This window comes from Blennius ocellaris (genome assembly GCF_963422515.1).
Source record: "Blennius ocellaris genome assembly, contig: SCAFFOLD_137, whole genome shotgun sequence".
Taxonomy (NCBI): Eukaryota; Metazoa; Chordata; class Actinopteri; order Blenniiformes; family Blenniidae; genus Blennius; species Blennius ocellaris.
In genome coordinates, this window is record NW_027662174.1 from 31,925 (window position 1) to 56,918 (window position 24,994).

A 24,994-nucleotide genomic window follows, 5' to 3' on the forward strand; every position below is an offset into this window, starting at 1 on the left:
GTCTGTGTGACGTTAACTTCCTGTCTTCGGTCTGTGTGACGTTGTTAACTTCCTGTCTTCAGTCTGTGTGACGTTGTTAACTTCCTGTCGTTGGTCTGTGTGGCGTTAACTTCCTGTCTTCAGTCTGTGTGATGTTGTTAACTTCCTGTCGTTGGTCTGTGTGACGTTAACTTCCTGTCTTCAGTCTGTGTGACGTTGTTAACTTCCTGTCTTCGGTCTGTGTGACGTTGTCAACTTCCTGTCTTCGGTCTGTGTGACGTTAACTTCCTGTCTTCGGTCTGTGTGACGTTGTTAACTTCCTGTCTTCAGTCTGTGTGATGTTGTTAACTTCCTGTCTTCGGTCTGTGTGACGTTGTTAACTTCCTGTCTTCTGTCTGTGTGACGTTGTTAACTTCCTGTCTTCTGTCTGTGTGACGTTGTTAACTTCCTGTCTTCAGTCTGTGTGACGTTGTTAACTTCCTGTCGTTGGTCTGTGTGACGTTGTTAACTTCCTGTCTTCAGTCTGTGTGATGTTGTTAACTTCCTGTTGTTGGTCTGTGTGACGTTGTTAACTTCCTGTCTTCGGTCTGTGTGACGTTGTTAACTTCCTGTCTTCGGTCTGTGTGACGTTGTTAACTTCCTGTCTTCAGTCTGTGTGACGTTGTTAACTTCCTGTCTTCGGTCTGTGTGACGTTGTTAACTTCCTGTCTTCGGTCTGTGTGACGTTGTTAACTTCCTGTCTTCGGTCTGTGTGACGTTGTTAACTCCCTGTCTTCGGTCTGTGTGACGTAGTCTCGTAAAGAGATTCTGAAGATCAACACCCAGCAGTGGACACCTTGTCCATCGGAGGACTTCCTGGAGGAGCTGGCTGAACGTTGTGTCGGTAAGAAGGCCTGATGCAGCAGACGATGTTAATCATGTATATTGTCTTCATAGGATAAGCTCTTGGGTCCGGTTTCACATTCAGGGAGATTCATGCGGTCGATGTTCAAATTTGTGGGCTTGTAGAACCGGGGTGTCCTACCCTGGTCCTGGAGGTCCCTGTCCTGCAGGGCTTAGCTCCTCCCAGTTCAACAACCTTATTGCAATGGGAGGCTCGTTGTTGGGCTTTTTCACTACCTTGGTGACTTTCAGTTTTTATTATTTTTTCAGACAATTTCAAGCACTTCACGACAAGATACAGACGTACATAAGGTCTGAAAAGAAGGAAGTCTGAAGCATGATCATTAGATTCAGGGAGAGAACTAAAACATGCAGGACCTGGAGGACCTGGAGGACCAGGGTTGAGACCCCTGCTGTAGACAGTGACGTAAATCACATGCTGTGTTTTACTCTTATCAGACCTCTTCTGTAGTGCTGGGTACCCCAATGCAAGGTTGACAAAAAATCCCAACCCTTGGGCACCGTCCTTTTGGTACCATTAACAACTTTCGCACTTGGGACCCACGGAAACCCGTCCCATTCTGTCCTGTCCTGCACGGTCACGTCCCATTCTGTCCTGTCCTGCACGGTCACGTCCCGTTCTGTCCTGTCCTGCACGATCACGTCCCATTCTGTCCTGTCCTGCACGGTCACGTCCCATTCTGTCCTGTCCTGCACGGTCACGTCCCGTTCTGTCCTGTCCTGCACGATCACGTCCCATTCTGTCCTGTCCTGCACGGTCACGTCCCATTCTGTCCTGTCCTGCACGGTCACGTCCCGTTCTGTCCTGTCCTGCACGGTCACGTCCCGTTCTGTCCTGTCCTGCACGGTCACGTCACGTTCTGTCCTGTCCTGCACGGTCACGTCACGTTCTGTCCTGTCCTGCACGGTCACGTCACATTCTGTCCTGTCCTGCATGGTCACGCCCCATTCTGTCCTGTCCTGCACGGTCACGTCCCATTCTGTCCTGTCCTGCACGGTCACGTCCCATTCTGTCCTGTCCTGCACGGTCACGTCCCGTTCTGTCCTGTGCTGCACGGTCACGTCCCGTTCTGTCCTGTCCTGCACGGTCACGTCACGTTCTGTCCTGTCCTGCACGGTCACGTCACGTTCTGTCCTGTCCTGCACGGTCACGTGACATTCTGTCCTGTCCTGCACGGTCACGCCCCATTCTGTCCTGTCCTGCACGGTCACGTCCCATTCTGTCCTGTCCTGCATGGTCACGCCCCATTCTGTCCTGTCCTGCACGGTCACGTCCCATTCTGTCCTGTCCTGCACGGTCACGTCACGTTCTGTCCTGTCCTGCACGGTCACGTCACGTTCTGTCCTGTCCTGCACGGTCACGTCACATTCTGTCCTGTCCTGCACGGTCACGTCCCATTCTGTCCTGTCCTGCACGGTCACGTCACGTTCTGTCCTGTGCTGCACGGTCACGTCCCGTTCTGTCCTGTCCTGCACGGTCACGTCACGTTCTGTCCTGTCCTGCACGGTCACGTCACGTTCTGTCCTGTCCTGCACGGTCACGTCACATTCTGTCCTGTCCTGCACGGTCACGCCCCATTCTGTCCTGTCCTGCACGGTCACGTCCCATTCTGTCCTGTCCTGCACGGTCACGTCACGTTCTGTCCTGTCCTGCACGGTCACGTCACATTCTGTCCTGTCCTGCACGGTCACGCCCCATTCTGTCCTGTCCTGCACGGTCACGTCCCGTTCTGTCCTGTGCTGCACGGTCACGTCCCGTTCTGTCCTGTCCTGCACGGTCACGTCACGTTCTGTCCTGTCCTGCACGGTCACGTGACATTCTGTCCTGTCCTGCACGGTCACGCCCCATTCTGTCCTGTCCTGCACGGTCACGTCCCATTCTGTCCTGTCCTGCACGGTCACATCACGTTCTGTCCTGTCCTGCACGGTCACGTCACGTTCTGTCCTGTCCTGCACGGTCACGTCACATTCTGTCCTGTCCTGCACGGTCACGCCCCATTCTGTCCTGTCCTGCACGGTCACGTCCCATTCTGTCCTGTCCTGCACGGTCACGTCCCGTTCTGTCCTGTCCTGCACGGTCACGTCACGTTCTGTCCTGTCCTGCACGGTCACGTCACGTTCTGTCCTGTCCTGCACGGTCACGTCACGTTCTGTCCTGTCCTGCACGGTCACGTCACATTCTGTCCTGTCCTGCACGGTCACGTCACATTCTGTCCTGTCCTGCACGGTCACGCCCCATTCTGTCCTGTCCTGCACGGTCACGTCCCATTCTGTCCTGTCCTGCACGGTCACGTCCCATTCTGTCCTGTCCTGCACGGTCACGTCACGTTCTGTCCTGTGCTGCACGGTCACGTCCCGTTCTGTCCTGTCCTGCACGGTCACGTCACGTTCTGTCCTGTCCTGCACGGTCACGTCACGTTCTGTCCTGTCCTGCACGGTCACGTCACATTCTGTCCTGTCCTGCACGGTCACGCCCCATTCTGTCCTGTCCTGCACGGTCACGTCCCATTCTGTCCTGTCCTGCACGGTCACGTCACGTTCTGTCCTGTCCTGCACGGTCACGTCACATTCTGTCCTGTCCTGCACGGTCACGCCCCATTCTGTCCTGTCCTGCACGGTCACGTCACGTTCTGTCCTGTGCTGCACGGTCACGTCACGTTCTGTGCAGTGGAGACGAGGCCAAAAGTAATCCAGGAATACTCAGTTGGGGTCCTCTGAAAACCTGGAGCGGAGTTTTCCTATATACGTTTTAGCAGTGTGTGTGTGTGTGTGTGTGTCCCTACAACACACACTGCTTGTCGGGAGCATTTCCAGACCACGCAGTTAGACAAGAGACAGGTGACTTGTCAGAAGTCTTGTCGTACGTCATTCTGCATCCATAAACACCCTCCAAGCCTCCAGAACCAGCCTCTGCACTCTGGGGGGTGGGACCTTTTCCTCTGCCCCCCCCCCCCCACCCCGACCAACTGAGAGGCTGCAGACGCTTTTACATGAAAAATAAATACTAGTTTTTTCTAAATAGCTTTTTCTTTAATGTCTTCTATGGTTCCTTATGACCACAATGACCTTATAAATTTGAACAGTTCGGGTTTTTTTTTTACTTCAAACTCATTGATTGATTGATTGGTTGATTGATTCATCGATGGATCGATTGATTGATTCATCGATTGATTGATCCTTTATTCATCTCTCAAACGGAGAAATTTACATGATGATTAATGATTAATGATTGATTAAATATGATAATACTGTATTTTCTGTAAGCAGTAACTTTTTCCACACGCTTTCATCTTGCAACATAAACAAAGATGCAGCTAATTTATGTATTTTTACAAGTTAACAAGCTTCACGCACAGATACATGGGTGATGCATTCAGGTGCATCATATGTGACTCAGAAGTGATAAATCCTTTTTTTTTCTATTTAACTTTGGTGGGTGCAGCGTATGTTTAGATACGCTCAATATTCCAGAAATTACAGTATGTAGGGATTTCTTACCTCATAAGGATCACTAGGAATAATTTATGTTGTGGTTGGCTATCGATAATGATTAACAATGCTCAAAGATAGTTATTAGTAATGTTATTGAAATGTAATCTGATGTGTATCAGAACCTTGGAGCTCCACCTGTCTTAACAGGAAATGATAGTCAATTCAGTTCTATCAGTCTCATAAGATATACTAAACAGTTCATCAGGAATTTGAATTAATAGTTAAATTAATTACAATTACCAGAATTAACTGTAAAGATTGAAGGATTTTGGAGTTCTTAACACAGAAGAGTCGACATTTCATTCACCTTTGTGCTCATTAATAAAACAACAAGTATGATTCCAAACATTATATTTATTTACAATGAAAACAAATAAAACACAGATTCTAACTACCTATATACAGCTTGGTGTGTGTAGGTGCATGTGTGTGTGTGGAGAGAGAGAGAGAGAGAGAGAGAGAGGGACACAGAGAGAGAGAGAGAGAGAGGTAGAGGGAGTGTGTGTGTGAGACGTGTGATGAACTACAAAACAAGATGGCGGATCACAAGAAACTACATTCCAATGGAGGTTATCAGAGAGCAGGAAGTCTGTCCTGGGTCTCCACCATGTGCTGGAGAACAATGGAACATGAAGCTAGTCTTTAGCGTCTGCTTCCTGTGTGTCTCTGCTAAAGGACCATTTCTAGAATGACTTGATGTGAATGAGACTTGTTTTGTAAAACGTCAGGAGTCGTCAGATGGTGTTCAGTTACTGTGTGATGTTGTCTTTGATGTGATATGTGTAGGATTGTGAGTTAACTAGTTAGTAAAGCAAAGATTAGCATGCAGACCCTGTGTCTGTGGCAGAGCTAACGTTGGTTTACAGGTTGATCACTGCTCCTAATATCATTATCTATAGAACTCAATCACTGTAACAGAACCAACACATCTTCATAAAGTTAAACAGTTCTATCATAGCATCAGGTTTAACTAATCTCAGGTAAAGCCCAGTTGTTGTTCCCACTTCCTTGAAGGAGTTCAGTTGTTGTCCTGCTGGAGGGAAGCTGGTGTCTTCTCCTGTAGTTAGCACCTCCTGCTAACTGTGGTTGCTGGTTCTGCAGGCTGAGGAGAAGAAGATGAAGTTGATGTTTCAGGAGTCCTTCTTTGCAGCTCCTGGTTGTTCCTTTTGTTCAGACTGAGGAGCTGGTCGCTCAGGTCTGTGATGGTTTTCCTGCTGGTTGAGGAAAACACAAAGAAGTTCTGTGAGGCGTCGTTTCCCTGGTCCGTCCTGGAGGAACTGGTTGGTTTTCCTGGTTGATGGGAGATCAGACTCTGGGTGCTGGTCTCTGGACCAGGGGAAGGTCTGACCCTCGTGGTGGGTCAGCAGAGGAGTTGAGGAGTGAAGGCCCTGGTTGCAGGCCTCTGGTGTTAGCTGTATGCTAACGCTGGGTGAGTGTTAGCTGTATGCTAACACTGGGTGAGTGTTAGCTGTATGCTAACGCTGGGTGAGTGTTAGCTGGATGCAAACTCTGGGTGAGTGTTAGCTGTATGCTAACAATGGGTGAGTGTTAGCTGTATGCTAACACTGGGTGAGTGTTAGCTGTATGCTAACGCTGGGTGAGTGTTAGCTGTATGCTAACGCTGGGTGAGTGTTAGCTGGATGCAAACTCTGGGTGAGTGTTAGCTGTATGCTAACAATGGGTGAGTGTTAGCTGTATGCTAACACTGGGTGAGTGTTAGCTGTATGCTAATGCTGGGTGACTGTTAGCTGGATGCAAACTCTGGGTGAGTGTTAGCTGTATGCTAACGCTGGGTGAGTGTTAGCTGTATGCTAACACTGGGTGAGCTCCTCCAGCAACCTCCTCCTCCATTGAAGAACAGGAGCAAAATCCTTTTGTGGGAGGAGCTGCTGGGACTCAGCTCCTCCCTGGTGTTCACTGGAGAAGACTCGGGGCAAGACTCTTGAGGAGTCTCTTCCAAAGGCTTTTGGTGAAGGTTGGAGGATTCGAAGGTGTGAAATCCTGAGAGCTTCAACGAATCAGTGACTGGCTGATTTCATGGGGGAAGAGTCTTTTCAGCAGAAAACGGGGGCGGGTCTGCTGTGGTAAAAGCCCCCCCACTGGGTGTGATGGTCAATCACATTCCTGGGTCAGAATTCATGTCATGACTGTATCATGACAAATGAAAATTGTCTTTCGCTAGAAATGAACAAACTTTCTGTGGTCTTCTGAGATCCCAACAGTACATTATAAATAAATGTATTATTATCATTATTATTCCTATTATTTTATTCTTATTATTATTCAGTATCATTGATGTAGCCAAGGTAATCAATGTTCCCCTTGCACTGTGAGACATATAGTCATTAATCTGAAGTTAAATCTGCCTTTAAATCTTGATTTAGACCTGGATTAGTTTCCGTGTCTCTTCAAGAAAAGACATTATTTAATTCAAGACTAGGACAAGTCTGAGACTATTTGAATCCACGTCTGAGAAAACCATTTTAATAAATCGTGGTTTAAAATGGCTTAATCCCTGGACATGAAACCAGGCCTTTGATTTTATTCCTCTTTAATTCCTCTTTGAATGTTTGAGAGTGATTCGGAGCTGATGGCTGTAACTAATGAACCAAACAGAAACAATTGTTGGTGGATTCATCTGAAACATTTAATCTGTCAGGCAGACTGAAGTAAACAAGAGTGAAGAGTTCCTCAGGGTTCCTTCTTGGTGCCTGTTCAGTTCATTGTTTTCATGTGCTACTTCAGGAATGAGGTTAATGTTTGGGTGAAGGTGTAAAACGTGGTGGTGTCCTTCAGGTTACTGCGGTGCTGACCTCCGCGCCCTGTGCACGGAGGCGGCTTTGTGTGCGCTGCGGCGCCGCTACCCACAGATCTATGGCTCGCCCCAGAAGCTCTTACTGGACGTCTCCTCCATCACTGTCAGCGGCGAGGACTTTGCAGCCTCCATGAGGAAGATGTCGCCGGCTTCCCGCCGCTCCAATGCCTCTCCGGGCAAAGCGCTGTCGGCAGTGGTCCGCCCACTGCTGGGTGGCGCCCTGCAGGACGCCCTGCGGGCGCTGCAGCAGCTCTTCCCACATGCCGAACAGGGCATGAAGAGGAGGGTGGAGCCAGGTGAGGTCACCTTCACCCCAACAGAGGTGTGGACACCATCACACTCACAAACGTCTTCCTCTTCCTGGTAGATGTGACCTCTGGTGTCCATGACGTCAGCCTGATGCGTGCCGACCAGGGCGCCGATACCACCAGCATCTCAGGACCCAGAACCAGGAGCTTCTTGCAGTCCGCCAGGTGAGCTGCACACTTTAGTGAAGGAAAACCTCCTGCTAGTATTTTGGGCATTTTTTCTTACAGAAAAAAATGTTTCTCTCTCTCTCCTCTCTCTCTCTATCTGTCTTTTTCTCTTTCTCTTTCTCTTTCTCTCTGTGTCTGTCTCTCTCGCTATCTCTGTGTCGGTCTGTCTCCTCTCTTTTTCTCTCTATGTGTCTGTCTGTCTGTCTGTCTCTCTCTCTTTTTCGGTCTTTCTCTCTCTATGTCTGTCTGTCTGTCTGTCTGTCTGTCTGTCTGTCTGTCTCTCTCTCTCTTTGTCGGCCTTTCTCTCTATGTGTCTGTCTGTCTGTCTGTCTCTCTTTCTCTCTCTCTTTGTCGGTCTTTCTCTCTCTATGTCTGTCTGTCTGTCTCTCTTTCTCTCTCTCTTTGTCGGTCTTTCTCTCTCTATGTCTGCCTGTCTGTCTGTCTGTCTGTCTGTCTGTCTGTCTGTCTGTCTGTCTGTCTCTCTCTCTCTCTCTCTCTCGCTCTGCCTCTCTGCTGCCCCCTGTAGGAGTGCAGTCAAACAGCCGACGTCTCACCGTCCCCGGATGCTCCTGGTTGGTCGTCCCGGTGCTGGTGAGACGTCCCACATGGCTCCAGCCATCCTTCACGCTTTGGAGCGATTCTCCGTCCACAGTCTGGAGGCTCCTGTGCTGTTTGGAGTCAGCAGCTCGTCCCCAGAGGAAGTCTGTGCTCAGGTTAGAGTGCCGCCCTACACCCGGACAACAGCCGCCCTACACCCGGACAACAGCCGACCTACACCCGGACAACAGTCAACCTACACCTGGACAACAGTCAACCTACACCCGGACAACAGTCAACCTACACCTGGACAACACTTGAACTACACCCTGACAACAGTTGACCTACACCCTGACAACAGTCGACATACACCTGGACAACACTTGAACTACACCCTGACAACAGTTGACCTACACTCTGACAACAGTCGACATACACCAGGACAACACTTAAACTACACCCTGACAACAGTTGACCTACACCCTGACAACAGTCTACATACACCAGGACAACACTTGAACTACACCCTGACAACAGTCGACATACACCAGGACAACACTTGAACTACACCCTGACAACAGTTGACCTACGCCCTGACAACAGTCGACATGCACCAGGACAACACTTGAACTACACCCTGACATCAGTCGACATGCACTAGGACAACACTTGAACTACACCCTGACAACAGTCGATATGCACCAGGACAACACTTGAACTACACCCTGACAACAGTCGACATGCACCCGGACAACACTTGACCTACACCCTGACAACAGTTGACCTACGCCCTGACAACAGTCGACATGCACCATGACAACACTTGAACTGCACCCTGACAACAGTCGACATACACTAGGACAACACTTGAACTACACCCTGACAACAGTCGGCATACACCAGGACAACACTTGAACTACACCCTGACAACAGTCGACATACACCAGAACACTTGAACTACACCCTGACCACAGTTTACCTACACCCTGACAACAGTCGACATACACCAGGACAACACTTGAACTACACCCTGACAACAGTTGACCTACACCCTGACAACAGTCGACATACACCAGGACAACACTTGAACCACACCCTGACAACAGTGGACCTACACCCTGACAACAGTCGACATACACCAGGACAACACTTGAACTACACCCTGACAACAGTCGATCTACACCTGGACAACAGTCGACATACACCAGGACAACACTTGAACTACACCCTGACAACAGTCGACATACACCAGGACAACACTTGAACTACACCCTGACAACAGTCGACATGCACTAGGACAACACTTGAACTACACCCTGAAAACAGTCGACATGCACCAGGAAAACACTTGACCTACACCCTGACAACAGTCGACATGCACCAGGAAAACACTTGAACTACACCTTGACAACAGTCGGCATGCACCAGGACAACACTTGAACTACACCCTGACAACAGTCGACATGCACCAGGACAACACTTGAACTACACCCTGGCAACAGTCGACATACACCAGGACAACACTTGAACTACACCCAGGCAACAGTCGACATACACCAGTACAACACTTGAACTACACCCTGACAACAGTGGGCCTACACCCTGAAAACAGTCGACATGCACCAGGACAACACTTGAACTACACCCTGACAACAGTCGACATGCACCAGGACAAGACTTGACCTACACCCTGACAACAGTCGACATACACCAGGACAACACTTGAACTACACCCTGACAACACTTGACCTACACCCTGACAACAGTCGACATACACCAGGACAACACTTGAACTACACCCTGACAACACTTGACCTACACCCTGACAACAGTCGACATACACCAGGACAACACTTGAACTACACCCTGACAACAGCCGACATGCACCAGGACAACACTTGAACTACACCCTGACAACAGTGGGCCTACACCCTGAAAACAGTCGACATACACCAGGACAACACTTGAACTACACCCTGACAACATTTGACCTACACCTGGACAAAAGTCGACATACACCAGGACAACACTTGAACTACACCCTGACAACAGTTGACCTACGCCCTGACAACAGTCGACATGCACCAGGACAACACTTGAACTACACCCTGACAACAGTCGACATACACCAGGACAACACTTGAACTACACCCTGACAACACTTGACCTACACCCTGACAACAGTCGACATACAACCGGACAACACTTGAACTACACCCTGACAACAGTTGACCTACACCCTGACAACAGTCTACATACACCAGGACAACACTTGAGCTACACCCTGACAACAGTCTACATACACCAGGACAACACTTGAGCTACACCCTGACAACAGTGGACCTACACCCTGACAACAGTCGACATACACCAGGACAACACTTGAACTACACCCTGACAACAGTCGACCTACACCTGGACAACAGTCGACATACACCAGGACAACACTTGACCTACACCCTGACAACAGTTGGCATGCACCAGGACAACACTTGACCTACACCCTGACAACAGACGACATGCACCAGGACAACACTTGAACTACACCCTGACAACAGTTGACTTACACCCTGACAACAGTCGACATACACCAGGACAACACTTGAACTACACCCTGACAACACTTGACCTACACCCTGACAACAGTCGACATACACCAGGACAACACTTGAACTACACCCTGACAACAGTCGACCTACACCTGGACAACAGTCGACATACACCAGGACAACACTTGACCTACACCCTGACAACAGTCGGCATGCACCAGGACAACACTTGACCTACACCCTGACAACAGTCAACATACACCAGGACAACACTTGAACTACACCCTGACAACAGTCAACATACACCAGGACAACACTTGAACTACACCCTGACAACAGTTGACATACACCAGGACAACACTTGAACTACACATTGACAACAGTCAACCTACACCCTGACAACAGCCAACCTACACCTGGACAACACTCGACCTACCAACCAAGCTATACTCCACCGTCAGCCTCAATAGCTACGTCGTTAAAGGTTGTAAAAAGGTGAGGTGGCTCTGGTCCCTGGACAGGTGTTCTCGGAGGCCCGGAGGACGTCCCCCAGCATCATCTACGTCCCCCACATCCAGCAATGGTGGGACATGATGGCTCTGACTCTGAGGGCCTCCTTCCTCAGCCTGCTGGGAAGCATCCCGTCCTTCTCCCCCGTCCTACTCCTCGCTACCTGCTCCGTCCCCCATGAGGACCTGGACCCCGAGGTGAGGACCCAGCCTGCCTGAAGGTCCTGAAGATGTTGACATCAAGGAACCTAAGAACGTACAGAATGAACCACTGTTAAAATAATCCTTGATTCATCTCACAAATGGATAAAGTTACAAGACTCCTGTCACTTTTTTAAAACTGCTGAGTTCTTCTGCATTCTGCTGGGTTCTGCTGGGTTCATCTGCTGGGTTCTTCTGCTGGGTTCATCTGCGTTCTGCTGGGTTCTTCTGCTGGGTTCTTCTGCTAGGTTCTTCTGCTGGGTTCTTCTGCTGAGTTCTTCTGCTGGGTTCTTCTGCGTTCTGCTGGGTTCTTCTGCTGAGTTCTTCTGCTGGGTTCTTCTGCATTCTGCTGGGTTCTTCTGCTGGGTTCATCTGCTGGGTTCTTCTGCTGGGTTCTTCTGCTGAGTCCTTCTGCGTTCTGCTGGGTTCTTCTGCTGGGTTCATCTGCTGGGTTCTTCTGCGTTCTGCTGGGTTCTGCTGGGTTCATCTGCTGGGTTCATCTGCTGGGTTCTTCTGCTGGGTTCTTCTGCTGGGTTCATCTGCTGGGTTCTTCTGCTGGGTTCTTCTGCTGAGTCCTTCTGCGTTCTGCTGGGTTCTTCTGCTGGGTTCATCTGCTGGGTTCTTCTGCTGGGTTCATCTGCTGGGTTCTTCTGCTGGGTTCTTCTGCTGAGTCCTTCTGCGTTCTGCTGGGTTCTTCTGCTGGGTTCATCTGCTGGGTTCTTCTGCGTTCTGCTGGGTTCTGCTGGGTTCATCTGCTGGGTTCTTCTGCTGGGTTAATCTGCATTCTTCTAGGTTCTGCTGGGTTCTGCTGGGTTCTGCTGGGTTCTTCTGCTAGGTTCTTCTGCTGAGTCCTTCTGCGTTCTGCTGGGTTCTTCTGCTGGGTTAAATTGCTGGGTTCTTCTGCTGGGTTCTTCTGTGTTCTGCTTGGTTCTGCTGGGTTCTTCTGCTGGGTTCTTCTGCTGGGTTCTGCTGGGACTTGAACAAAGTGGAGTGACAGAAGGCGTGTGGAGAAAGCAGCAGATGGTGACTTGGACTGGATGTGTGTCAGATCCAGGACCTGTTCCGGGAGGAGTACCGAGAGGTCTACACCCTCGGGGTTCCGTCCCAGAAGGAGCGCAGCCAGTTCTTCCAGGACCTCCTCCTGAAGCAGACGGTGGAACCTTCCCCAATGAGGAAGTCCGGTCGGTCTCCTCTCCTCCCAGCGGTTCTGATCCAGACTGAACGTCCTGCTCACATCTGCTTCTCCCACCCCTCAGAGACCCGGGTCCTGGAGGCCCTCCCCCTGGCCCCCCTGGCCCCCCTGGCCCCCCCGCTGCCCCCTCGCCAGCTGTCGCAGCAGGAGCACCTCTGTGTGGAGGAGCTGGAGGAGACGGTGCTGCGAGAGCTTCGCCTCTTCCTCCGCAACCTGACAGAGCGCCTGAGTCTGGACCGGCGCTTCAGAGCCTTCAGCCAGCTGGAAGGGGTGGGGGCTGGGGGGCAGGAGAGCAGGGGGGCGGGGGGCGGGGGGGGGGGGGGGGGCAGGGGGGCATTTACTTTCTGCAACTGGATGACAAGAAATGATTGGTTCATGTGGCGAGTAAAATGTGCCATTGCCCCCCCCCCCTCCAGAACTCCCTCAGGTACAGGAACCCCATGGATCTCTCCACACTGCTGAGCAACATTGATGAGGACAAGTACAGGACTGTGGCAGAGTTCATGTCGGACGCAGACCTAATCTGGAAGAACATTCTGGAGAACGACCTGGACAAGGATACTCTGGGTGACACACACACACACACACACACACACACACACACACACACACACACACACGCACACGATAGCTGTATATTAGTTAGTTGTTTCGCTCGTCGAAAGAGAAGCTAACTGTTCACACATGCTAATGGTGATCACAGGTACTGTGGATACGTACTAATGCTCCTTCCTGTTGGGCGGAGTTGGTTTAGATTAACGAGGCTCCACCTCCAGTGCACTTCAATGCTAAAGCTAATATGTGAGCAGAGGCCTGCAGTGAACCAACAGCTCTGAGTTCCATCAGAACTCGGACTGAAACGTTTGTCCTGCTGTGAGGACAAGCTCATCTTCAGCCTTTTTGAACCTTCTGGATCAACCGCTGGCTGTTTCTGTGTATCTGCTGCAGATCAGACTGTCAGAGACCAGGCGTGGGCCCTGAGAGACCGCCTCCGAGCCCTGATCACTGACGAGCTGGACCAGGACCTGGAGAGACTGTGTGAGGAGATCAGACAGGCCCGATCCAAGAGAGGTGAACCTGGTTCCAGACCTGCCTTCTTCCCCCCGCCACTCCAGAACCTCCTCCGTTCTCCTCCTGACACAGACATACACAACATATGTTGTATATGTGGCACATGTGTATACATGATGAAGAGAATCTCCAGGATTTATTGAAAAAGAAAATATTTCTTGTTTCTTCTCCTAATGGGTCAAAGTTCAAAACGTCTTTTTCCTTCAGGTCACGAGTTACAAGAAGAATCTGACAGATTTTCCAGAAGAAACCGTCACGGATCCCAGCGTGAGTCACACACACACACACACACACACACACACACACACACACACACACACACACACACACACACACACACACACACACACACACACACACACACACACACACACACACACACACACACAATCAGAGGTTCACTTGTTCTTTAAGGTTTGTTCTACCAGCTGTTGGTTTCTAGAAGTTGTTGGTGTAGTCGTCTTCTTCTTCTTCCTCTTCCTCTTCCTCCTCCTTCCTCTTCCTCTTCCTCTTCTTCTTCTTTTTCTTCTTCTTCTTCTTCTTCACATGCAGACGTGTGTTTTGGGAGGGAGCGAAGAGGGCGAATTAATTAACTGAAAAAAATGTGTTTGTTCTGTGTTTTTTCTTTTTTCCAACTGTGTTTTGTATGATCATTTTTTATGGTTTGTTAGTGTAGTTTAAACTTAGTTTATTGTTGTTTTTTGTGAGTTTTTCCGACGTCTCCCGTGTCTCTGAGACATGGAGTCTGGTTGGTGTCGCAGCCCGGCTCCACGGTGGAGCAGGTGCTGCAGGTGGTTAGAGAGAAGGTGGAGCAGGTGCTGCAGGTGGTTAGAGAGAAGGTGGAGTGGGTGCTGCAGGTGGTTAGAGAGAAGGTGGAGTGGGTGCTGCAGGTGGTTAGAGAGAAGGTGGAGCGGGTGCTGCAGGTGGTTAGAGAGAAGGTGGAGTGGGTGCTGCAGGTGGTTAGAGAGAAGGTGGAGCGGGTGCTGCAGGTGGTTGGAGAGAAGGTGGAGCAGGTGCTGCAGGTGGTTAGAGAGAAGGTGGAGCGGGTGCTGCAGGTGGTTAGAGAGAAGGTGGAGCGGGTGCTGCAGGTGGTTGGAGAGAAGGTGGAGCAGGTGCTGCAGGTGGTTGGAGAGAAGGTGGAGCAGGTGCTGCAGGTGGTTAGAGAGAAGGTGGAGCGGGTGCTGCAGGTGGTTGGAGAGAAGGTGGAGCGGGTGCTGCAGGTGGTTAGAGAGAAGGTGGAGCGGGTGCTGCAGGTGGTTAGAGAGAAGGTGGAGCGGGTGCTGCAGGTGGTTAGAGAGAAGGTGGAGCGGGTGCTGCAGGTGGTTGGAGAGAAGGTGGAGCAGGTGCTGCAGGTGGTTGGAGAGAAGGTGGAGCAGGTGCTGCAGGTGGTGGTTGGAGAGAAGGTGGAGCAGGTGCTGCAGGTGGTTGGGGAGAAGGTGGAGCAGGTGCTGCAGGTGGTGGTTGGAGAGAAGGTGGAGCAGGTGCTGCAGGTGGTTGGAGAGAAGGTGGAGCAGGTGCTGCAGGTGGTTGGAGAGAAGGTGGAGCAGGTGCTGCAGGTGGTTGGAGAGAAGGTGGAGCAGGTGCTGCAGGTGGTTGGGGAGAAGGTGGAGCAGGTGCTGCAGGTGGTGGTTGGAGAGAAGGTGGAGCAGGTGCTGCAGGTGGTTGGGGAGAAGGTGGAGCAGGTGCTGCAGGTGGTTGGGGAGAAGGTGGAGCAGGTGCTGCAGGTGGTTGGGGAGAAGGTGGAGCAGGTGCTGCAGGTGGTTGGGGAGAAGGTGGAGCAGGTGCTGCAGGTGGTTGGGGAGAAGGTGGAGCAGGTGCTGCAGGTGGTTGGGGAGAAGGTGGAGCAGGTGCTGCAGGTGGTTGGGGAGAAGGTGGAGCGGGTGCTGCAGGTGGTTGGGGAGAAGGTGGAGCAGGTGCTGCAGGTGGTTGGGGAGAAGGTGGAGTGGGTGCTGCAGGTGGTTGGAGAGAAGGTGGAGCGGGTGCTGCAGGTGGTTGGAGAGAAGGTGGAGCAGGTGCTGCAGGTGGTTGGAGAGAAGGTGGAGCAGGTGCTGCAGGTGGTTAGAGAGAAGGTGGAGCGGGTGCTGCAGGTGGTTGGAGAGAAGGTGGAGCAGGTGCTGCAGGTGGTTGGGGAGAAGGTGGAGCAGGTGCTGCAGGTGGTTGGAGAGAAGGTGGAGCAGGTGCTGCAGGTGGTTAGAGAGAAGGTGGAGCGGGTGCTGCAGGTGGTTGGAGAGAAGGTGGAGCAGGTGCTGCAGGTGGTTGGGGAGAAGGTGGAGCAGGTGCTGCAGGTGGTTGGAGAGAAGGTGGAGCGGGTGCTGCAGGTGGTTGGAGAGAAGGTGGAGCAGGTGCTGCAGGTGGTTGGAGAGAAGGTGGAGCAGGTGCTGCAGGTGGTTAGAGAGAAGGTGGAGCGGGTGCTGCAGGTGGTTGGAGAGAAGGTGGAGCAGGTGCTGCAGGTGGTTGGGGAGAAGGTGGAGCAGGTGCTGCAGGTGGTTGGAGAGAAGGTGGAGCAGGTGCTGCAGGTGGTTAGAGAGAAGGTGGAGCGGGTGCTGCAGGTGGTTGGAGAGAAGGTGGAGCAGGTGCTGCAGGTGGTTGGGGAGAAGGTGGAGCAGGTGCTGCAGGTGGTTGGAGAGAAGGTGGAGCGGGTGCTGCAGGTGGTTGGAGAGAAGGTGGAGCAGGTGCTGCAGGTGGTTGGAGAGAAGGTGGAGCAGGTGCTGCAGGTGGTTAGAGAGAAGGTGGAGCGGGTGCTGCAGGTGGTTGGAGAGAAGGTGGAGCAGGTGCTGCAGGTGGTTGGGGAGAAGGTGGAGCAGGTGCTGCAGGTGGTTGGAGAGAAGGTGGAGCAGGTGCTGCAGGTGGTTAGAGAGAAGGTGGAGCGGGTGCTGCAGGTGGTTGGAGAGAAGGTGGAGCAGGTGCTGCAGGTGGTTGGGGAGAAGGTGGAGCAGGTGCTGCAGGTGGTTGGAGAGAAGGTGGAGCGGGTGCTGCAGGTGGTTGGAGAGAAGGTGGAGCAGGTGCTGCAGGTGGTTGGAGAGAAGGTGGAGCGGGTGCTGCAGGTGGTTGGAGAGAAGGTGGAGCAGGTGCTGCAGGTGGTTGGAGAGAAGGTAGGGTACGAGAACATCACCTACGCTTCTCGCATGAATAAAGCCGTTGTGGTCTTTTTGAAAGACGCAAAGTTTGTGGCCGATCTCATCGAGAGCGGACTTGTGATGAATGACGAGTTCATCCAAGTGTCCCCGCTGGCCGTACCGTCCACACGGATCACCGTGTCCGGAGTCCCGCCGTTCATCTCCAGTGAGGCTCTGGAGCGGGAACTACGGAGGTTCGGTAAGTTCGCGAGTGGTTTCCGTCCTGTGGGTCTGGGCTGCAAGGACCCGAAACTGAGACATGTCCAGTCTCTGCGGAGACAAGCGTTCATGTTTCTGGACTCTGAGACTCAGACACTGGACGTGTCTTTCCGGGTGAAGCATGAGGAAGGAGTTTACATGGTGTATGCGACCTCGGGGAGCTTTAAATGCTTCGAGTGTGGAGAGCTGGGACATAAAATGATCGCGTGTCCGCGGCGGCAAAACGCTGCGGGACACCGGACTGACGGTGGAGAGCCGAGCGCTGCAGCCGCACCGGCGGCTGGCGCAGTTGGTGCTCCGCTCTGTTTCCGCAGCGGTGGCCGGAGCGGCCCCCCCGGGCTCCGGGGGTCTCTGGGACGGAGGGGTTGCCTGCCGGCCCCGCCCCCACAGGTGCGTGGGGTTCTCGGGGTGCTGAAGCCACTGACTCCAGTGTGACTGGAGCTGAGACGGTGCAGAAGGAGACAAGGACAGAGGGAGTGGAAGAGGACATTCCAAGTGTGGACAAGAATGAGCTGTGGAGACTGGTGGACAGGTGACTGGTGGACAGGTGACTGGTGGACAGGTGACTGGTGGGCAGGTGACTGGTGGACAGGTGACTGGTGAACAGGTGACTGGTGAACAGGTGACTGGTGGACAGGTGACTGATGGACAGGTGACTGGTGGACAGGGGACTGGTGGACAGGGGACTGGTGGACAGGTGACTGATGGACAGGTGACTGGTGGACAGGGGACTGGTGGACAGGGGACTGGTGGACAGGTGACTGGTGAACAGGTGACTGGTGGACAGGGGACTGGTGGACAGGTGACTGGTGGACAGGTGACTGGTGAACAGGTGACTGGTGGACAGGGGACTGGTGAACAGGTGACTGGTGGACAGGTGACTGGTGGACAGGTGACTGGTGGACAGGTGACTGGTGGACAGGTGACTGGTGAACAGGTGACTGGTGGACAGGGGACTGGTGAACAGGTGACTGGTGGACAGGTGACTGGTGGACAGGTGACTGGTGAACAGGTGACTGGTGGACAGGTGACTGGTGGGCAGGGGACTGGTGGACAGGTGACTGATGGACAGGTGACTGGTGGACAGGTGACTGGTGGACAGGTGACTGATGGACAGGTGACTGGTGGACAGGGGACTGGTGGACAGGTGACTGATGGACAGGTGACTGGTGGACAGGGGACTGGTGGGCAGGTGACTGGTGGACAGGTGACTGGTGGACAGGTGACTGGTGAACAGGTGACTGGTGGACAGGTGACTGGTGGACAGGGGACTGGTGGGCAGGTGACTGGTGGACAGGTGACTGGTGGACAGGGGACTGGTGGACAGGTGACTGATGGACAGGTGACTGGTGGACAGGTGACTGATGGACAGGTGACTGGTGAACAGGTGACTGGTGGACAGGTGACTGGTGGACAGGGGACTGGTGGACAGGTGACTGATGGACAGGTGACTGGTGGACAGGTGACTGGTGGACAGGTGACTGGTGAACAGGTGACTGGTGGACAGGGGACTGGTGGACAGGTGACTGGTGGGCAGGTGACTGGTGGACAGGTGACTGGTGGACAGGTGACTGGTGAACAGGTGACTGGTGGACAGGTGACTGGTGAACAGGTGACTGGTGGACAGGGGACTGGTGGGCAGGTGACTGGTGGACAGGTGACTGGTGGACAGGTGACTGATGGACAGGTGACTGGTGGACAGGTGACTGGTGGACAGGGGACTGGTGGACAGGTGACTGGTGGACAGGTGACTGATGGACAGGTGACTGGTGGACAGGTGGGGACGGATGGGGAGCAGTGTGTTGAGATGGAGGAGGAACTGCAGACCCTGAGTGGTCGGTCAGCAGAGCAGCAGGCTGGTCCGGAGGCTCCGGAGGTTCCGGGGGCTCCGGAGGCTCCGGAGGTTCCAGGGGCTACTGGACTGGACTCAGAAGACGAGGTTGACCCTGACACTGCATCACTTGCAGGCAGTGTCTCATCACTTGCAGGCAGTGTCTCATCACTTGCAGGCAGTGTCTCATCACTTGCAGGCAGTGTCTCATCACTTGCAGGCAGTGTCTCATCACTTGCAGGCAGTGTCTCATCACTTGCAGGCAGTGTCTCTCAGAGCTCGGACATTTACTCTTTGGAGGAGATCAATGTGTTTCTCAAGGACTCCTTTGGTCGGCAGGTTGACGTGGGGAGTTATTTTCCCAGTGCCGAGAAGTTTGTCCGGACGGTGAGCGCTCTGCAGAAGTCAGTCAGCACTGAGCTGCTGGATGAGAAGAAGCGCTATCGTCTGAGGAAGCATGTCACTGCGGTTAAAAACTCTTTAAAGAGCCGCAAAAGGGCAAAGAAGATGAAGTTTTCCAAATAATTGTTTTATGATCATACTTCACGGGGTGTTTTCTTATCTGCTGGTTCTCTTGGTCTGTTCTGTGTTTTCTTCTCCTCCTCTGATGACAGTCGCCTCACTCAATATAAACGGGGGTAGAAATGCACAGAAGAGGGGCTTATTGATGGAGACGATCAAACAGAAAAGGATAGACGTGGTCTTTTTACAGGAGACTCACAGTGACTCCCTGATAGAACCAGACTGGGGGTTCTGGTGGCCGGGCCAGCAGGTTCTGAGTCACGGCTCCAATCTTAGTGCTGGAGTCGCCATCTGTTTCTCTCCTCATCTTAACGTAAAGATTTTATCACGGCTAGAAATAGAAAAAGGCAGACTTTTAATGGTCACAGCGACAATTGAGGATTTCAGTTTTTGTTTTGTTAATATGTACGCACCGAATGGTGGTGCAGAGCGGTTGTCGCTTTTTAAAAAAATGAAGGCAGTGGTGACAACCATCGGTCCAGGTGAGACTGTGGTGATGGGAGGAGACTGGAACTGTTGTCCAGTCGATGGTGTGGACAGGACAGGAGCAGAACCCCACCCCCAGTCCTCCCAGTTCCTCTCTCAGCTAGTGATGGAGGCTGACCTGGTGGATGTGTGGAGGGATAAACACCCCCCTGATGTACAGTTCACTTGGGTCAAGGTGGAGGACAATCGAATCAGTGCAGCCAGACTAGATAGGTTTTATATGTCTGCCTCTTTTATCACTCGTGTTGTGAACTGCCGCATTGTCCCTGTTGGGTTTACAGACCACCACCTAGTTTTAGCAGAGCTTCTTTTATCTGCTAAAAGGACAACAGGCTCTTTTTGGCATTTTAATGTGAAACTTTTAAATGATTTCAATTTTTGTGAGAATTTTACCTACTTTTGGAAATACTGGGCAGGACAAAAAGAGAGTTTTTCTTCTCTCAGTCAGTGGTGGGAGGTGGGGAAGGGCCAGATTAGGAGTTTCTGCCAGCAGTACACCTCCTTCTCCACAGTCAGGATTCGGAGGGCGGTTGAAGAGCTGGAGACAGAAATTAGTGGACTGCAGAACGGTTCTGATCCTGACACTGGCCTGCTGCTCTCTAAGCAGCACCAACTGAAGACTCTACTTCAGGAGAGAGCTAAAGGAGCCTTGGTCCGGGCCAGGCTCAGCACCCTGAGGGACATGGATGCTCCCACATCCTTCTTCTTCGCTCTGGAGAGATCGGAGGCTCAGGGGAGGCAGATGGTGTGTCTCCGGCTGCCTGATGGGTGGCTGACCTCTGACCCAGCAGAGATGAGGAGGCATGCTGTGAACTTCTACACAGACCTGTTTGGAGCAGAGAACTGTGACGGGGATGCTGCTGCTGAGCTGCTGCAGGATCTGCCTCAGCTGAGTCCAGAGGACCGTCAGGTGCTGAGCTCAGGCCTCTCTTTGGAGGAACTGAGCACTGCAGTGGCCCAGATGGCCTCTGGGAAGTCTCCAGGCCTTGATGGACTCCCCCAGAGTTTTATAAACCTTTCTGGAGCCTGCTGGGAGGGGACCTGCTGGACGTTTACAGAGACTCTTTTAATAACGGGACTCTTCCTGCTTCCTGCCGCCGTGCGGTGATCTCCCTGCTGCCTAAGAAGGAGGATGTGACCCTGCTGAAGAACTGGAGGCCTGTCGCTCTGCTGTGCACGGACTATAAAATGTTTTATCAAAAGCTCTGTCTAATAAATGAAAGGATTTTATTGATTTATTAATTGGCAGTGAACAATCATACTGTGTCCCCGACAGGCCAATCCATGACAATTTGTTTTTATTGAGGGACATTTTTGACTGTTGTGAATTGTACCACTTGAACACTGCTATCATTTCAATTGATCAGGAGAAAGCATTTGATCGGGTCGATCACTCTTTTTTGTTTTCAACATTGCAGGCGTTTGGGGTGGGAGACACATTTCTGTCATGGATCAAGTTGTTATACAGCCAGGCGTCATGTGTCATTAAGGTGGGGGGAGGGCTAAGCTGTCCTGTACCTGTTCATAGAGGCATCCGGCAGGGCTGCCCCATTTCAGGCCAGCTGTACAGCATGGCTGTTGAGCCACTGCTGTGCAGACTGAAGAACCGGCTGAGGGGTCTGTGTCTGCCGATGTCTGCTCCCGAGTCCAAGGTGGTTGTGTCGGCTTACGCAGACGACATAAACGTGTTTGTAGCAGGTCAAGAGGATGTACTTGCTTTGCAGGACAGCTTAGCCTTGTATGAGAAAGCCTCTTCAGCCAGAGTGAACTGGGGGAAGAGTGAGGCGTGTTTGGTGGGACGCTGGAGTCCTCAGGACACTCCTGACCTCCCTGGTAATCTTAAGTGGGGGGCCACGGGCATAAAGGCCTTGGGTCTGTGGCTGGGGAACGAGGACAGGGAGGGAAAAACTGGGAGGGGGTGCTGGATCTGGTGCAGGCCAGGTTGTCTAAATGGAAATGGGTGCTGCCACAGTTGTCCTACCGGGGAAGAACTCTCATCGCCAACAATCTGGTCGCCTCGTCTCTGTGGCACAAAGTACAAGTCCTGGTCCCTCCGCCGGGCCTCCTGGAAAGACTGCAGCAACTTCTGGTAGACTTTTTTTGGACTGGCCGACACTGGGTGCGAGCGTCGGTCCTGTATCTCCCTGTGGCAGAGGGGGGGCAGGGCCTCATCGACACCATATCCAGGACTGTGGCCTTCAGACTGCAGGCTCTACAGAGGCTCCTCTATGGCTCAGCGGTCTGGACGCCACTGGCACGGCTGGTACTGAGGAAGGCTGGGGGACTCGGTCTGGACAAACAACTCTTTCTCTCTAACCCAGCTGAGTGCGATCTTTCCGGACTGACTCCTTTCTACAAGTCCATGATGGAGGCATGGAAGACTCTGACAATCTCCCGTTCAGACACCAAGCCGGGGCCATGGGTCTTTGAGGAGCCTCTGCTCCACAACTGTCTGATCCCCACCACGGCCTTCAGCCACCTTGAGAGGTCAGCTCATCAAGGCGGGAATCATAAAGGTGGGCCATCTGGCTCGGACATCCACGCAGCAGCTGACGGTGATGCTGGGGGTTCGGTCCAGCAGAGTGGTCCAGTGCCTGGTGGAAGAGGTGTGGCGGTCTTTTCCTGCTCCTCTTCGTTCCTTCGCACAAGACAAGAATCGTGTTGGACAGTGGAGTAGAGGAGAGAACTACGTTTTCCCCTCCCTGAGGGTTCGTCCTGCTGTGGGGGAATGGGAGGAAGAGGAGGGGAACCTGCTGACCACTACGACTCCCAGACTGGGCCTCTTCCAGTCCTGCCCGGGGAAGGATCTGTACGGCAGCTGCGTGAAGGTCCTGCATCTGCAGTCGCTGGCTGAAGTGAGGGAGTCCAGGTGGACTGGGTTGTTTGGTGGGGGTTCTTCCCCTAGGGGGAGCTGGCGGGTCCTGTACAAACCCCCCATGGAAAAGCGGATGGGTGACCTCCAGTGGAGGGTGATACATGGAGCGTTGGCCACCAACAGATACCTGGCCCGCCTGGATCCAAGCACTGGGGAGAACTGTTCTTTTTGTTCAGAGTCTGAAACTGTGGAACATCTGGTGGTGTCCTGTCCCAGGTTGTCAAATCTATACACCCTTCTACGAAGGCTGCTGGAGGCTCTGGGAGAGGTTTTCTCTGTCCCCCTTTTTGTTTTTGGTCCGAGGTACGTGAAGCAGAAAAAGGCAACAGTGGTTTTATGGAACTTTATCTTTGCATGTGCGAAACTTTCCATCTGGTGAAGCAGGAAGAACCAGGTCTCAGGTGTTGGTTTTACTGATCCACTGCATGTTTTTAAGGGTCTGGTCACTGCTCGCCTGAGGAGGAACACAGTTTTTTATAAACTCACGAAAAACTTGCCTGGTTTTATTTCTGTGTGGGGAATCAGGCAGGTCCTGTGCTCCCTTGGTGAGGAGGACTGTCTGATCGTGACTTTTTAATATTCCATGTGATTTTGTGTTTGATTTTATAGCCCATCACAGTGTGTGACCTGTTTGTGGTTCCACGCTGTGTGACTGTTTTTCAAACCTTTGGTCTCCTCTGTGAGGATGAATGAACATGGACTTCATTGATTTTTGTGTTTGTTAAATAAAGGTTTTTTCAACTCAACTCTTCTTCTTCTTCTTCTTCTTCTTCTCCTTTTCCCTTTCCCCCCTCTTCTGTTAAAATATTGATCCTGTTGAAACTTTTGGATCAAATGAATAGAAAGTGAAGCTTCAGGACTGAAAAAGAAGGTTCACCTGACCTCTGACCTCTGACCTCTGATCTCCACCTCTTCTCCTTTTCTCCTACTTCGCTTTCTCACTCATTCATCCAGTACGGAAAAAAAAACATCCCAGGAAGTCCAAGTGGAGCACCGGCATCCTCCCCAAGCCCAAGAAGAAGAAGCGTCCTGCCCCGGCAGCGCCCTCCCCCCCGACCTCCTGCTCCCCCCTCACCTCCTCCTCCTCCGAGCTGAGTGCCTCTGGGAGCTCCGACAGCAGCGACGGGGAGGAGAACCAGCTGGCGGCCGCGCTCAATAGCCACAACTGTGACGTGAACAACGTCTCTGGAGGCCGGAGCAGATTCCTGGTGAATGGGTATCACCACCCCAAGGACCCCCCGAGGACGCTGCGGCTCCGCCAGCGCACCAGGACCCCCAACACAGGTCCGTATCACCAACAACCACTAGGTGCTGGTTTGGCGCTGGTGCTTAAGGCCCCTGCAGACTCCCAAAAGAACCCATAAGAACAAGAAGAAAAGTTGTGACGTCAGCGAGCTTTTTCTGCAGGAGAGTTCATACTCCATGAAGAGGCAGTCCAGCTCGTAGGCCACGCCCCCTCACAGCAGGTGCACATCCGTGAAGCAGCATTTTAACTTTTCAAGTGAACAGCTTATTTCTTGCTTCCAATGTTTTCAGAAATGCATTTTTCTGAACTGTTTCAGTAATTAAAGAAAAAGTTTTTGTCTGAGCTGCGATGTTGGTCCGGCTTTACCTGCAGGAGCTGAGTGATGCGTACCGGTGCCTTACATAACTCTGCCGGCTGACATGCTGCGGGGTTGTACTGCAGCAAGGCTACATGCTGAACATGATTACAATATGACTGATAGTCATGACTGGAAAATGCTTCAGCCCAGATCATTGTGTCACTGTAAAGCATCAGTGGTCACTGTAAAACACCAGTGCAACACTGTATCACCGTAAAGCATCAGTCGTCACTGTAAAACACCAGTACAACACTGTATCACCGTAAAGCATCAGTCGTCACTGTAAAACACCAGTACAACACTGTATCACCGTAAAGCATCAGTTGTCACTGTAAAACACCAGTGCAACACTGTATCACCGTAAAGCATCAGTCGTCACTGTAAAACACCAGTGCAACACTGTATCACCGTAAAGCATCAGTGGTCACTGTAAAACACCAGTGCAACACTGTATCACCGTAAAGCATCAGTGGTCACTGTAAAACACCAGTGCAACACTGTATCACCGTAAAGCATCAGTCGTCACTGTAAAACACCAGTACAACACTGTATCACCGTAAAGCATCAGTCGTCACTGTAAAACACCAGTGCAACGCTGTATCACCGTAAAGCATCAG

The 24,994-nt window shown here is 52.2% G+C and overlaps 1 protein-coding gene across 1 annotated transcript in view; it reads left to right on the forward strand.

Moving 5' to 3' along the window:
- Positions 1-771: 771 nt before the first annotated feature.
- The window catches only part of LOC308148177 (ATPase family AAA domain-containing protein 2-like), a gene marked incomplete at its 5' end in the record, with an annotated part of 44,535 nt that continues 20,312 nt past the window's right edge, over positions 772-24,994 (forward strand). The window contains 11 exons of the mRNA XM_080521618.1: positions 772-862; positions 7,171-7,485; positions 7,557-7,662; positions 8,192-8,378; positions 11,273-11,458; positions 12,510-12,642; positions 12,718-12,923; positions 13,070-13,220; positions 13,602-13,724; positions 13,932-13,991; positions 23,728-24,057. Of these exons, the coding sequence (XP_080377744.1) occupies positions 772-862; positions 7,171-7,485; positions 7,557-7,662; positions 8,192-8,378; positions 11,273-11,458; positions 12,510-12,642; positions 12,718-12,923; positions 13,070-13,220; positions 13,602-13,724; positions 13,932-13,991; positions 23,728-24,057 (1,888 nt within the window). The remainder of the gene's footprint in view (positions 863-7,170; positions 7,486-7,556; positions 7,663-8,191; positions 8,379-11,272; positions 11,459-12,509; positions 12,643-12,717; positions 12,924-13,069; positions 13,221-13,601; positions 13,725-13,931; positions 13,992-23,727; positions 24,058-24,994) is intronic.